We start from the raw sequence: 15,564 nt of genomic DNA on the forward strand, positions 1-15,564 counted from the left end.
CTGTACCCAACAATTGTGCTCAGCACAAGCACATAAGAACTTCTGTTTACCGGCCTAAGTGTCTCCCTAAAGACAGGGGCCAGAGCGAGCCAAAACCCCCCCTCCACAGAGGCGTAAGTGGAGGCCCACATGACAGTGGGTTGGAGGGCGGGGGTTAACTGTCCCTGGGGGATGGAGTATGGAAATAAGGGGGGGGGGGTATTTGAAGTCTGCTTATGGGGCGGTTACCTCAGTTCCCGCTACAGAGCCGCAGAGACTGTCCCACGCCCAGACGGCATGGAGTCCATATCAGCTGGATTGGAGAGGCTGCGCGCTGCAGTGTAGTTGCAGCCTGCCGGCGTGGAGTGAGGAGGTCGCGGGGATCATCGGTGGAAGCAGCGGGTCGGCCGCTGGTGTCTCTTCCTGTGCGAGGCGGCGGTCAAGGGCCACAGAGTGTTTATCCCCCATATAAAAAGGAGCAAGCGGGCACTATCACAACAGTAATAATTAGTCTATAGTCACTGGGGGATCTCTTGCATGACATGTATAGAAACAAAAAAAAAAAAAAAAAAGAGGTAAAGAATCATGCAAAAAAAATAGGATCACCACACAGTATCAATAGGTACAAACTATGAGCAAATTTTATTAATGACAAGCCAAAAAACAGCACACATTTAAAAACATTTAAAACATCCAAAAGATCATAAATGGACTCTCCAAAAGATGACAGAATATAACATAATCATAGAATCGTAGAATCATAGAATCGTAGAGTTGGAAGGGACCTCCTGGGCCATCTGGTCCAACCCCCTGCTCAAAGCAGGATTCGCTAAATCATCCCAGTCAGATGTCTGTCCAGCCTCTGTTTGAAGACTTCCATTGAAGGAGAACTCACCACTTCTCGTGGCAGCCTGTTCCACTCATTGATCACTCTAACTGTCAAAAAGTTTTTTCTAATATCTAATCTGTCTCCTCCTTAATAGATTTTAATATATCAGTAGACCGCAAATGCTTAAAGTGCACAGAGAAAAATAACTCTGAATAAATGCTGCTAGCATATAACCAACAATCTTGGATTATAAACCAGTGTAACCCCCATATATGGAGCATGCAGTGCAAAAGTTAAACCCTGATTATTACCATAAGCCAAACGGCTGAATGCCACAAGAAAGGGGTTAATAGTGAATACACAATGATGCCAAATGCATCCTGCATGCTGGGCTACAGAAGCTGAATACGTCACCCTGTATAATAGTGATTGGGGGAACCAGTCAGTCGTCCCGTCATCTGAATAGCAGCGGTGCGGTCAGTGGTAATGTTAAGAGTCCATGAGAGAAACCCACGCGTATCGACACCTCTAAGTGTCTTTTTCAAGGTGAGCATGGTCAGCTATGTCACAAAGTATCCATTTATACCCATATAATTACTTGTTATTATTACCAGCTGGCAGCCTGTGTTAGGAGCAGGCAAGTAAGTTCCTGGACGCTGACAATACAAGACCCGGAAGAAATCATGGTCAGGCGTTAAAGGCTATACAACACTTACAAAGATGAACGGATAATCCCAGAGCAGAAGATCTATTTTATCTAAATTCATCTCAATATGTCCCTCAAGCATGCACAGATGACACTTAAATAGTTACTGACATAGTGTTGTAGACAGTGATTTTTGAATCATAGGTGAAACAATCACTAAATTTATTAAGGGAAAGTTCCTTTCTGATTGTAAAAAAATGACCAAACATGCTCAGATGATATTTAGTTAGAGCACAATCAGATAAAGAAACAAATACAAACCTACTACAGGTCTATTATGAAAATACATTGTAGTATAACCCTTAAGCATGCTCAGATGACACTTAGTTAGCTGTTGAAGCACAGTCAGATAAGGATAGAAATGCAAACCTTCTACAGGTCTATTGTGGATAATGCATTGTGGTATAATCCTCAAGCATGCTCAGATGACACTTGGTTAGAGCACAGTCAGATAAAGATAAAAATGCAAAACCTTCTACAGGTCTATTGTGGTATAACCCTCAAGACTGTTCAGATGACACTTAGTTAGAACACAATCAGATAAAGATACAAATGCAAACCTTCTAAAGGTCTATTGTGGGTAATGTATTGAGATATAACCCTCGAGCATGCTCAGATGACACTTGGTTAGCTGTTGGAGCACAATCAAATAAAGATACCCATGCAAAACCACTACAGATCTATTGTGGATAATGCATTGCAGTATACCCCTCAAACATGCTTCAGATGACCCTGAGTTAACTATTAGAGCATAATCAAGTAAAGATACACATACAAACCTACTATGGATCTATTGTGAATAATGCATTAAGGCATATCCCTCAATCCTGCTCAGATGACACTTGATTAGAGCACAATCAGATAAAGATACAAATGTGAACCTTCTTCCGGTCTATTGTGAATAATGCATTGTAGTATAACCCTTAAGCATGCTCAGATGACACTTAGTTAGCTGTTAGAGCAAGGTCAAATAGAAATACAAATGCAAGCCTTCTACAGGTCTATTGTGGATGATGCATTGTAGTATAACCCTTAAGCATGCTCAGATGACACTTAGTTAGCTGTCAGAGCAAGGTCAACTAGAAATACAAATGCGAACCTTCTACAGGTCTATTGTGGATAATGCATTGTAGTATAACCCTTAAGCATGCTCAGATGACACTTAGTTAGCTGTTAGAGTACAGTCAAATAGAGATACAAATGCAAACCTTCTAAGGTTTATTGTGGATAATGCATTGTAGCATAACCCTTAAGCATGCTCAGATGACACTTGGTTAGCTATTGGAGCACAATCAAATAAAGATACACACATGTAAAACTACTACAAATCTATTGTGGATAATGTATTGTGGTATACCCCTCAAACATACTCAGATGACACTTAGTTAGCTATTAGAGCACAATCAAATAAAGGTAAAAATGCATACCCACTATAGATCTATTATGGATAATGCGTTGAGGTATGACCTTAAAGCATGCTCGAATGATACTTAGTTAAAGCACAATCAAATGAAGAAACACATGCAAACTCAATGTAGATCTGCTGTGGATAATGCATTAGGTCATAACCCTCAAACATGCTCAGATGACACTTAGTTAGCTATTAGAGCAAAATCAATTAAAGATACACTTACAAACCTACTAGAGATCTATTGTGGATAATGTATTGTGGTATACCCATCAAGCATGCTCAGAAGACACTTAGTTAGCTAAAGATACACATGCAAACCCACTATAGATCTATTGTGGATAATGCATTGAGGTATAACCCTCAAGCATGCTCAGATGACACTTAGTTAACTATTAGAGCACACAAATGGAAATACAGATGAGGATATGTTACAACCTTCAAAAAATCTTCACAACTGTACTATTTATATTGTATCTAGTACAAGTTTGTGTATTCGAAAATTAATACCACACTTGAAAGAGGATCATTAATCAAGATCGTTCCCAGATGAGGTTATCCTTCAAAAATATACAAAGTAAAAGTCTATTGATTGTTTGAATTTATTTTTCTCTTTTCCTAATTTCTCATATCCCCACTATATTAGGGCTAGATAAATGACCTAACATGAAGACACACAGATATAATTAAGGAACATAGGTTCTATACAAAGAAAAGCCTCTCAATTACATAGTGAATATCATGAGATATGCTAGCAGCATTTAACAAATCTTGAAGGTCATAAACTCGCCCTTATGAACGAAGAATTACACACACAGTCCAAAAGATCTGTAGAAGGAATACTTGATGTGGATATTCTTTCCAATAGTACAGAAAAAAAAAAATGCTTGCAGTCCTATCCCACTTCAGAAACTGGAGTTTGATGAAGGTGAAGGTTTGATGAAGGTTGCAACATATCCTCATCTGTATTTCCATTTGTGTGCTCTAATAGTTAACCAAGTGTCACCTGTGAAAAGAAATTTTGGAAAGGGAAAAAAATGAATAAAAACATTTATTTTTATTTCTAGAGAAGGAAAAGAAAGAAGGAAACAGAGGGGGACTAGTCAAAGCACAGAGAGGGAGATGGGTAAAAGGGAAGATAAAGCCTGCTGAATGAGGTGACCCGCTGCACAACGTGCTCAAAACAGAGAACGCAGAAACTACGTTTTTCTGTAGAATCCGGTGTACTCAGGAGCTCCTCATTTAAATCAGCCAGTGATAAACAGCCCAGATCAAAAATCCATCTGGCCTCCCGTCTGAGTAGTTCATCTGTAAAATTCCCTCCCCTAATATTTACTTGAACCCCCTCTAGGCCCAAAACCCTGAATGAGGCCGGGGAACCACGGTGAGTGTCTAAAAAGTGGGCAGCCACGGAGGTGATGGATTTACCTTTGGCTGTGTCAGTTTTAGCTGTACAGATGTTTGACAAATGTTGTTGCGTTCTACGCCGCAATTCTTGCGTTGTCTGCCCAACATAGATTTTCCTACATCCACAGACTAGAGCGTAAACCAGATTAGGTGAACGACAATTGAAGTACGCTTTCGACCGTAGCTGTAAGGGCAGACGAAGCAATGAAACAGCAGCCACCACATGGGAAGGAGCCGCTATTATCATGGCCAGTTCTTAATTTGATGACCGGGCGTTTGTAATGGCTATTAGACAGATAGTCTTTTAAGTTCTTCGCCCTTCTTGCCACCATTTTGGGCTGATCACCAATGAATGAACGTAACTTGGGTACACTCATAAGGATTCCCCAATTGTTCCCCAAAATCTTGTATACATCGTTCCATTGGTTATTGTACCTGGTAATTAGACTTATCCTATTTGGCGTCGTTCTTACCCGAGGTTTCAGGGCATCCTCCCTGGACTTATTCATTGAAAATGTGAAAGCTCCAGATATTATATTTTTTGGATACCCCCGTTCACGGAATCTGTTAGTGAGTTGGCGAGACTCATTGATGAAATCCTCAGTGCGACTGCAGTTCCTCCTTAGTCTTAGAAATTGCCCTTTGGGGATTCCCTTACACAGGTGCGCTGGATGGAAGCTGTCGAAGTGCAGCACATTGTTTGTAGCAGTGGCCTTACGGAATAGGGTCGTATCTATCCGGTTTCCACAGATCCTCAGTTTTAGGTCCAAGAAGTCGATCGAGCTAGAAGAAATGAAAGATGTTAATCTAATGTTCCAGCTGTTTTTATTCAGATCACCAACGAAGCTCTCCAATTGTTCCTGGGCTCCAGACCAAATTATGACAATGTCATCAATATAGCGATGCCCCTTAATCACAAATTTGGAAAAATTGTTCATCTTGTATACGCATGTCTCCTCCCACCACCCCATAAAGAGGTTAGCGTATGAGGGCGCACACTTGGCCCCCATAGCGGTCCCAGAGACCTGCTTGTAGTAGGCCCTATCAAAAACAAAAGTTTTTTTCTAGGACAAATCTTAAAAGTTCCAAAATGAAGGCATCATGACCCCTGTCTCCCGTGGACTGACGTTCTAAGAAATAAGAAACAGCCCCCATACCTAGTTTGTGTTCAATATTTGTATACAGCACCTCAACATCAAGAGTAGCCAAAATGGCATTGTCGGGTATCTCCAGTGTTTCCAATAGACATATAAGATGTGATGAATCCCGAACATAAGACTCCAAGACTTAAACCTTGGGCTGTAAAAAAAAAAAATCAAGATAAGAACAGGGTTTTTCATATAAGCCCCCCAAACCAGAGATTATAGGTCTACCTGGAGGGGTAGTAAGAGACTTGTGTACCTTGGGTAACATGTATAGCATAGGGACTACAGGATGACTGGTGGTGAGATAGTCCAGTTCCTTTCTGTTGATGATTCCACAAGAGTGGGCTCTCAAAAGTAGCTTATCTAATTGTCCCTTAAAGATAATAGTAGGATCCGATGGCAGAAGCTGGTAATGGTGGACATTGTTCAATTGGCGTTTGGCCTCTAAACAATACATAGTTTTGGGCCAAAGGACGATGTTACCGCCCTTATCTGCTTCCTTGATCTCAAACAGATCATTATTCTTCAAGCTATTCAAAGCCAATCTCTCCTCTTTACTCAGATTGTAAAAGCGATGTAAGTCCAATTTCATATTTTTAATGTCTCTACTAGTTTTCTCTAAAAAGATTTGAATAACCGGGAACATGGAGAATTTGGGAGTAGCCTGAAAGGGCAACTTCCCATTAAACCTACGCCTGCCTAGTTCACTCTCATTCTCAGTTAGTAAATCTAACAGGTCACGAAATACTTGTCTGTCTTGATCCGGGAGTTCATCTATAACTGATGGCTGATGATACATCTTGAATGTCAATTGTCTACAAAAAAAGTAGAGGTCTTTTGTTAATTCAAACTTATCAAGACTGTTTGTAGGTGAAAAGGACAGTCCTTAAGTAAGGAGTCTAATCTCCACCTCTGATGGTACATATGTAGACAGGTTAATAATGCGAAGTTCACCCTTACCCATATCATTATGTATATTGTTGGGGGGGGGCATATCTAATATCTCCTCCGATTGTTGTACCGGGTCTCCCTCTTCGAGCTCGGTGACCATGCTCGAAGATTCCTGTTCCTTTTGGAGCACTGTCTTGAGTTTTCTTCTCCCCCGTCTATGCTGCATTCTCGATCGCTTGTATCGGTGGATAAAAAAAATCACTACTCAAAATAGGGGCAGTTGCACTCCCAATCTCCTTGATCTTGCTATCAATAACATTATTTCTCACTGTCTCCTCCTATTTCCCTGATGTGACCACCTATAGAGCGTTTATCCCCCGACGCAGATCCCAGGACCCAGCGCTGGCGACGGAGCACCTTCCAAGGACCCTCCGGGTCGGGTGCCTGCTGGTAAGCATATGGGCAGGCCCCGGGCTGGGAGTAATCCACGAGCTGGGCTGGGTCCAGTGGCAGTTGCAAGTCCTTCTCCCCGAGCAGAGCAGGAGGCGGGGCCTGCACTCGCCTGGTCGGCGATGAACAATGACATCACGGCAGGCCGTCATGGAGCCGGGCGATCTGCCTCCTCTTCTTGGGGCGGCGGTGTGAGTTACCTGGAGGGGGGGGGTCGTCGGGCAGCAGCCCCCATCGCCCGAGGCTGTCAGCTATGCCCAGTAACTCTGGCACCCTGACCGGAACAACGGTGGTGGATCAGCATGGACGGTGCGTCAGACAGTCGGTGGGTGTTCACAGGCGGAAACCCCCATGGCTGTGCAGCCCGCTTGCCTCAGCGGGGGACGGAGAAGCAAACAGCTCTGAACGGAGTTCCCCGTGAGGGCGGTGGCAGTGAGAACGCCTGTTTCACAAGGTGGTGGACCTCTGGGGACAGAGGGTCTGAGGGGAAGCTCTGTAGTCGACGCCCAGCGTGATACAGGATTGGCGGCTGGAGGAGTCACAGCGTCATCGCAGCCCAGTGAGTATGGCTCCATGTCTTGTTTGTCCTCATCTCTAGTGAGGTCCCCTGCGGTCGGGAGTGGATTGGGGTGCCGGCTGGTGACGTTAGGTCAGGGAGTTGTGGACCAAGATCCTTCATGGATTGGGGGGCTGGGGGAGATGTTGACTTCCATGCAGGATTTGTTGTCGTGGATGGAGTGATTTGGAGCGCACCCAGCGCATTTCGTCGCTTGGGTGGGGTCGCAGGAGCGAGGGACCAGTTTGTCAGGGGCGGTTACCAGGGTGTCAGTTGGCCGAGCTGACCCTGTGTCTGTTTCGGTTCAGACTGAGAAGGAAAAGGAATGTCGGATCAATGTAGAAGGCAGGGCGCATGGGGAGGGCCCCATGTTTGCTTTGAGGGCCCTCTGGACGCTCAACATAAAGAGGTGTGGGAAAAGATATAGAAGGATGAATATGTCGCGATTTTGTCACTACTTCCTTAGGAAATATGAACCTGTACAAAAGGAAGAAGGATCATAGCCAAAAAGAGGAGGAGGAAAAACGGAGATGGCGATTGATTCCGCACAGATTCTCTAATTGGCTACAGGCATTCGATATTTTGGCTAGCGTGTTTGGAGAGAAGGCGCCTGAGAATTGTTTTGTTTTTTTGTATTCGATTGGGGAAGCTAATAGGGTGTAGGGGGCTCTGTTACGACAGTTTAGGCATAGGAAGGCATTTCTTCCGGCAATTTGGTGCGAAAAGAAAGACATACGTCTGTGGTTGAAGGTTTTGACGCCGACTAATTTTGGAAATTCCTTTCCTGGGGGTGCCGGTTCGTGAAATGCACAAAGCAGTGGACAAGGGGCAAGGGGGTAAGTCGGGGCAATCGGTCAGCCAGAAGCAGTGTCTCTGCTGGCAATTGAATGATGGCCACTGTAAATTTGGGGCTACATTGCTGCAAATTCAATCATCTTTGATCCCTTTGCAAAGGAACCTCACATGATGCGTACAGATGCTTTAGGAAGCAGAAAGGAGAAGCAGAGTGAGAGTGCTAATTCAAAAGTGGTATACGCCATTGAACCTGGCCACGACGGTCCCTTATGTAAGTAGGTTTCCGGGAGAGGTTAAGTCGGAACTGTCCGTTTTCAGTGACGGGTTTAAAATTCCCACCCCTCCCTTTGAGATACCATGGGTGATTAACAATCTGAGCTCAGCTGACCAATATGCTGAGGTGGTGTCGTCGTAACAGTTGGGGAAGGAGGTTAAGTTGGGAAGGATGTCTGTGCTGTTTAGGTATCCTCCGTTTTATGATTTGGTAGTCTCGCCCTTGGTGTAGTGCCTAAGAAACAGCAGCATAAGTTCAGGCTCATTCATAATCTGTCTTTCCCTCGTGGTAGGTCGTTGACTGATGGAATTGACCCAGAACTGTGCTCTTTGTTTTATAAGTCATTTGAGGTGGCAGCAAAGTTTGTCCGGAAATGTTGGAAGGGGGCACTTTTGCCTAAAACGGATATTGAGTCGGCGTTTATGTTGATCCCTGTTCATCCGGATAGTGTTAAGTTGTTGGTGTGTTACTGGGGTGGTGTTTTTTGGGTTGATAGGCGTTTGACAATGGGTTGATCGGTGTCTTGTGCGTTTTTTGAGGCATTCAGTTTTCTCGAATGGGTTGTCCGTGAAGTATCGGCTTTTGATACCTTAATTCATTACCTGGATAATTGTTTGTGTATTGGTCAGGCTAATTCTGGTTGTTGGGAGAAGTTACTTAGAGCAGAGGAATGGGTGGCGGAGCGTTTTGTTGTACCGCTTGCTCCCGGTAAAACAGAAGGGCCTTGTACGTGGCCTAGCATTTTTGTGAATCGTGATTGATTCGTTAAAACGTGAGTTCCGTTTGACGGAGGATAAGGTAAAGGCGTTGCGTAATGCGGTGTCTGGGGCAAGACGGTTGAAGAAATTGTCGTTGACATTGGTGCAGTCACTACTTGTGAATTTGACTTTTGGTTGTCGCATTATTACAATGGGTCGGGTCTTTTCTCGGCGGTTGGCGAGCGCTACGGCGGGAGTGCGGGCTCCGCATCATTTTGTTCGGCTTTACAGTGAACATAAGGCTGATTTGGAATTGTGGGCCTATTTATTGGAGAAATACAATGGACGTTTTTGGCTCATGGAGGAGGCAGTTGTAAATGATGACTTGGAGTTGTTCACAGATGCGTGTGACTGTGTTTTTGGTCATATTTTCGTGGCCTGTGGTGAGCAGCTGCGTGGCCTGAGGAGTGCTTTCAGCTGGGCCTTGTTAGGAATATTGCTTGGTTGGATATTTTGCCTATACTGGTGGCTGTGAACCTATGGAAGGAGGAGTTTCGGGACAGAAGGATCCGTTTTAATTGTGACATGGGAGTTGTCTGTTCCATTAACAGCTTGACGGCGTCCTCTCCTCCAGTGATTCGAGTCCTGCGCCACTTAATTTTGACTTGTTTAATGCTTAATGCGCATGTGACGGCTTCTCAGGTGGTAGGTATTAGGAATTCCACTGCTGATTCTTGATCTCGTTCACGTGGTAGCGTTTTCGGTAACTGTCCCCGGATGCGCAAGAAGCGGGTTTGAGTCCAGCTGGGCTTTGGAAGGTGGTCTCAGGGCTGCAGAAACTATCATACGGGCATCTCTGTCTTCTATTACTTGGTCGATTTATCAGTCAGTATGGATTTAACCGTAATAAAAATGTTGGAAAAAGGTACTGTATCGGCAGATCCCAGGTGTTTCCAGTCTAGGGGTAATTGTAAATCCCCAGGCTCCGTATGGATTACACAAGAATATAAAAACTTGAAAAAGGGTAATGTTTTACAAGCGTTCAGCTGCATACAGTGTTGGTGTCATTTTAAATCTCCTTATATTTTACCAGAGTAAGACACAAACTCTCACAGGCTCAGTATGGATTATAACAGAATATAAAAATGAGAAAAAGGGAAATGTATTTGAAACGTACACCAGTATACAGTGTTTGAGCACTTTGAAATCTTCGTTTATATTTCAGTGTCAGTCAGCCAGTCCAGACTCTCCGCTAGAGGAAGCTAGATGGATAAAAGTACAGACGTAAAGTTGAGTGCTTTCAGAAGTGTTGGAATTACTAATCACGGGAAAACCTCCCGGGAGAATTCACAGAGGCGATGCTGACCCTCAATAACTTTTACTGTGGATACAGCTAAAATGCAAATTAGTGATAAAAGGGTTGATGTTTCGAAGTAGCGTCGATCCCATCACCGTTACTCGTCTCCATCAAATTGTGATCACAGTGAGAGCTGTAGACATGGTCCTCACTGCCTATCAGGGCTGTGGAGTCGGAGTCGGTGCTCATTTTGGTGGAGTCTGAGTCGGAGTTGGAGTCGGTATAAAATGGACCGACTCCGACTCCTAAAATATATAATAAATTGGGTACAGTAATTCAATGCAGGATGTGCTGAATATTTTTTCATAGGAGTTTGGGAAAGTTATGAAATGTCCTATAAATGGCTGTTATATTCCTGATCTAAGGCTACATTCACACACAGCGTTTTTCCTGTGTTTTTTGAGGATACGTTTTTCAGCTGCAAAAGTTGATCATCTTTTTAAAAAACTGCATCACCTGAAAGGTTTTTGAGCTCATAGATAATGTTACTCAATAGCAAAAGCAGACTAGAAATCTGCTCTATCTATCCATTTATCCATATCTGTCTATCCATATCGTATCTGTACCAAAAAGAATGAAAACCGGGTAGTACACCAATATATATTCTGTTCTATCTAAATATCTTGATTATTGGATCATAAAAATGATTAAATGTCTGAGGTTCACATTGTACTACAATACATTTTTCACTTAAATATAAGCAATATGTGTGGGAGTCGGAGTCGTGGAGTCGGAGTTGGAGTCGGAGTCAGTGTAAGGGAAATTGAGGAGTCGGAGTCGCAGGTTTGGCTTACCGACTCCACAGCCCTGCTGCCTATCATGATCTGTCTGATCACTTTTGAGTGCAAAACACAGAAGCCACAGGCCATAGGTGATTCCATTGGATTGCCATGAGAGGATACAATGAAAAATGGTGGCAGGAATGTCACACATCTGTGACTATGAAAAATGTGAAAGGTGATCAAAAAGCACCACTGCATCCGATTGGGAGTTGACGTCCATTACAAATGTTAGCCACTGGTAATCTGAAGGTAGAGGCCAGCAGGACAGGACATAGCTACATCTTAACCATCATCGATCAGTACACCAAATCTGTAGTGGCCATCCCTGTGATTTATCTGGCCAGACTACACAGCGGTGGAGCAGGGAGAGGCAAGAAAAAAGTATTGCAAGTGCTGTGTCCCTGAGCAAGCAGGGGGGACCCACTCGTGGGCGCCGGTACTAGCACAGGGCCCCTCATAGCACGCCAGTGTGTCTGACGGCGAGTGGGCCCCCCCACAGTCAGAGAGACTTTATTGTACTATGAGAGGCCCTGTGCCAGTGCCGTCGCCCAAGGGTGGGGCCACACACCTGCTCAGGGCAACAGCACTTGCCCGGGTGCGGAAGGTGGTGACCCCGATCCTGGGGTGGGGGGGCAGCCCATTTAGGGAGGTTAAAAAAATGGCATATGTTGATGTGTAGGCTGGACTTTCAGCTGCTGCAAATGGAAAAAATGGAGAAGTCAGAGGAAGAGGACAAAAGCGAGCCTTTTTTCTGGCAACCTGTGTGTTATCAGGGGAGGGTGGGACAAAATCTTTTGAAACCCACGCATGGTTCATTTTAATGAAGGTTAGATGATCAACATTTTGGGTGGACAGACAGGTCCTTTTTTCTGTCAGGATTGATCCAGCAGCACTGAAGACTCTTTCAGATAGCACACTACCAGCAGGGCAAGCGAGCCCTGTACGGCATATTGTGCCAATTCAGGCCATGTGTCCAGTTTTTGAGGCCCAATAATCAAAGGGGAAAGACCTGTGAGGGAGAACCTCGATATGGGAGAAGTAGTTTGTAAACTGCTGTCTCCTGTCACTTGCAATCGATTCTGTATAAGCTGTCGTGTGCACGGGACTTGAGAAATCAGATCACAACAAGGTCAGGGAACCCGTCTCCAATGCCAGTTCGGCTGTGTGCACCACGAACACCTCTTCCATTTTGCCCACTATGGCTCGTGGGAGAACCAGCTCCCCTGCTGTGTGCTGGGAATGCCTCAAACAATCAGTTTACCAGAGTTGCTTGCTTGTTAGCCAATATTAGCACTAAGTTCTCCTGTGGCATTATGTTGTGTAATTTGCCTTTACAGCGTGGATCGAGTAGTTGTCATCCCTCATTTTGGCAATGCGGGGGTCCTTTTTTAGGATCCGCAATGCAAAGTCACACATGTGGGCCAATGTTCCAGCTGTCAATGCTGCACTGCCAGTGGTGGGTGGAGGAGCACTTTCTGGCAAATCCACATCCCTCCAGTCACGCACAAACCCTGTACCTGACCTTGGCACGCCCACATTTTCTCTTGCCCCCTGAGAAGCATCCTCCTCCCCAAAACAATCATCCCCCTCATCATCTTCCTCTTCTTCCTCCAGCTCGTCCATGCCAGATCCCTGACCAGACAATGGCTGACTGTCATCAAGGCTTCCCTCCTCCTCAGCTGCAGATGCCTGATCCTTATGTGTGTCAAAGTTTGCATGAGCAGACGCATAAGTGGTATGCTGATGCTTATGATGGCGCCGTCTGAGCTTACCAGCCGTGTGCATTCCTCAAAACACTGAAGGACTGTACAGAGGTCTTTCAGCTTTGAACACTGCACACCCGACAATTCTATGTCTGCCCTCAAACTGCCTGCCCATGTATCCTCCCACAAATGCATTACAGCTTGCCTCTGTTTGCACAGCCTCTCAACCATGTGCATGGTGGAGTTCCATCTTGTAGCAACGTCTATGATTAGGCAGTGCTTGGGGAGGTTGAGTGATCGCTGCAGCTTCTGCATACGACTGAAGTGGACGGTCGAGCGACGGATGTGCGCGCACAGTCTTCGCACCTTGTGGAGCAGGGCTGTTCACTCCGGATAATTATTTAGGAAGCACTGCACCACCAGGTTCAAGGTGTGAGCCAGGCAAGGTATGTGTGTGAGTTTTTAAAAGGGCTATGGCAGCCACAAAATTACGCCCATTATCACCGACTACCTTGCCTGGCTCCAGATGTAGACTGCCCAGCCATGACTCAGTTTGTCAATGCAAGTAGTCGGCCAGTACCTCCGCGGAGTGTCTGCTGTCGCCCAAAGACATCATTTTTAAAACAGCCTGCTACCGCTTACCACTAGCTGTTCGATAGTAGGACACCTCGTGTGCAACACTGACAGATGTGGATGGAGTGCTCGTGCGACTGCGCTCTGTCGACGAGCTTTTGCTTCTGGGGGAGGAGGAGGAGGGTCTAATGCCTACAGCCAACTATTTCCTACACCGTGGGCTAGGCAGCACTGTTCCACCACCGCTGTCCCCTGTGGAGCCTGCATCCACATTAACCCAGTGAGCACTGATGGACACGTAACGGCCCTGGCCATGCCTACTGGCCCATGCATCTGTTGTGAGGCGCACCTTTCCACTCACTGATTGTCCATGCACTAAAACAATGCGGTCTTTCACATGCCGGTGGAGGGCAGGGATGGCTTTTCGAGAAAAGAAGTGCCGACTGGGTAGGTCATAGCGTTGGACAGCGTAGGCCATGAGCTCTCAGAAAGCTTTGCTTTCTACCAAACGGAAGGGCAACATCTCTAATGAGATCAGTTTGGCAATGTAGGCGTTCAAAGCCAGTGTACGCGGATGAGAGGATGAGTACTTTCTTGTCCTACTCATAGTGTCCGGTAGGGTGAGCTGGACTTGAGAGCTGCATATGGGGGAACTAGCATAAGACATGACAGACTGAGAAGGGGTTGGTGATGGTGAGGGGTTTGATGGCCTAGATTCAGGGTTTCCTCACGAAAATATTGTGATTGCCTGACTGCTTTGGCCTAGCAACGACACCTCAACATTCCTTGATGGTGGTGTGCTTAGCGTTGGCCTTATAGTGGGGGAAGCGATGGAGCGTTGCCGGCTAACTTCAGTCGGAGCAGGTGCACATGTGCTACCTGAGGTTTTGTAGTCCGTCCACGCTTGCAAGTGCATGTTGGTTAAGTGTCTAAGCATGCAACTGGTATTCAAATTTTGTAGATTTTTCCCTCTGATAAAGGTCCTTTGGCACGTCTTACAGATAACCTTTGCGTCATCAGTAGGATTTTGTTCAAAAAAGTGCAACAATGCACTCTTCCTACTATCGAACAAATTTTCATGGCTTGCACGCTGTGCTAATTTGACCGTCTGGCCAAGCTGTCCTGCAACTCTTTTAGTTTTCTTGCCAAGTTTTTTGACAGCTACGCGCCTGCTGGATAACCGCTGCTGCGATGACGATGCCTGCTGCGGATCCTTCTCCTGTTCTGATCTATTATCACCAGCACCCTCTTTCCTCAATGGATGCCAATCTGGGTCAACAACTGGGTCATCCATGACCTCATCTTCAATGTCATCTGCACCTTCCTCTATCACCGTGTAAGGAGGTATAATATGCGGGAAGGGGCACCTGCATTTCATCAGGGTCTGATTCAGGCTCAGTAGACTGTGAGGACAATGTAGTGCTGTGGGTGAATGTACCAGCAGATTCATCTAGCAGTGGCAGACAGTGCATCAGTGCACTCCATGTCAGATTCATCTTGGACTGGGGAATTCAGGATTTGACTTGATAACCCAGGAATGGTATGTGAAAAGAGCTCCATGGAGTAATCTGAAGTGTGTGCTGCAGCATCGTTCATTTTTGGTGAGGGTGAAGGACACAACGAAAGGTGTTGTTCCTGACCAGACGCCTGCACTGACGACTCTGTGCTTGCAGTTTTTGTAACTTCAGAAGAGGAGGCAATAGAGCTGGAGGCTGTTTCGGCAATGTAAGCCAAAACCTGTTCCTGATGCGCCGGCTTTAAAAGCGGTTTACCTACTCCCAGAAAAGGGAACCTTAAAAGCCTTCTTGTGCCAGATGATTACGCAGGCTCAACACCTCCTACCTTAGCTGCTATTGTGCTTTTGCCAGAACCAGCCGATGGATCACCACCACCATCAGTACCAGCTGTGCCCCCCCACCCACGTCCGCAGCCTCTTCCACCAGACTTCCTCAAGTTGGGGAAAATGTACCAAAAATACCAGCAGAGAAATGGTACTGTATGAGTAGCGTAC

The 15,564-nt window shown here is 45.5% G+C and overlaps 2 protein-coding genes across 9 annotated transcripts in view; both read right to left on the reverse strand.

The window, feature by feature from the left end:
- The window catches only part of SERAC1 (serine active site containing 1), a 1,540,408-nt gene that overhangs the window by 1,471,030 nt on the left and 53,814 nt on the right, over window positions 1-15,564 (reverse strand). For 3 of the 6 annotated variants that reach the window (XM_073561004.1, XM_073561001.1, XM_073561002.1), the window contains exon 1: window positions 4,803-4,936. The exons of 2 other annotated variants lie outside the window; for them this stretch is intronic. The gene's annotated coding sequence lies outside the window, so the exon portion shown is untranslated. Of the gene's footprint in view, window positions 1-4,802; window positions 4,937-15,564 lie in introns of those variants that run through there. One more of the 6 variants, XM_073561003.1, reaches the window with a different exon arrangement.
- The window catches only part of GTF2H5 (general transcription factor IIH subunit 5), an 83,261-nt gene that overhangs the window by 13,883 nt on the left and 53,814 nt on the right, over window positions 1-15,564 (reverse strand). Inside the window, exons 1-2 of one of the 3 annotated variants that reach the window (XR_012227034.1) lie at window positions 5,487-5,627; window positions 4,803-5,112 (exon numbers count right to left, since the gene is read on the reverse strand). The exons of 1 other annotated variant lie outside the window; for it this stretch is intronic. Coding sequence is in view for 1 of the 2 variants with exons in the window: in XM_073561012.1 (XP_073417113.1) it covers window positions 3,914-3,928; window positions 4,803-5,112 (325 nt within the window). In the remaining variant the exon portion in view is untranslated. Of the gene's footprint in view, window positions 1-596; window positions 3,929-4,802; window positions 5,113-5,486; window positions 5,628-15,564 lie in introns of those variants that run through there. One more of the 3 variants, XM_073561012.1, reaches the window with a different exon arrangement.

The sequence above is a fragment of the Dendrobates tinctorius genome, unplaced genomic scaffold (assembly GCF_039654945.1).
Source record: "Dendrobates tinctorius isolate UK_male_01 unplaced genomic scaffold, ASM3965494v1 ptg000310l, whole genome shotgun sequence".
Taxonomy (NCBI): Eukaryota; Metazoa; Chordata; class Amphibia; order Anura; family Dendrobatidae; genus Dendrobates; species Dendrobates tinctorius.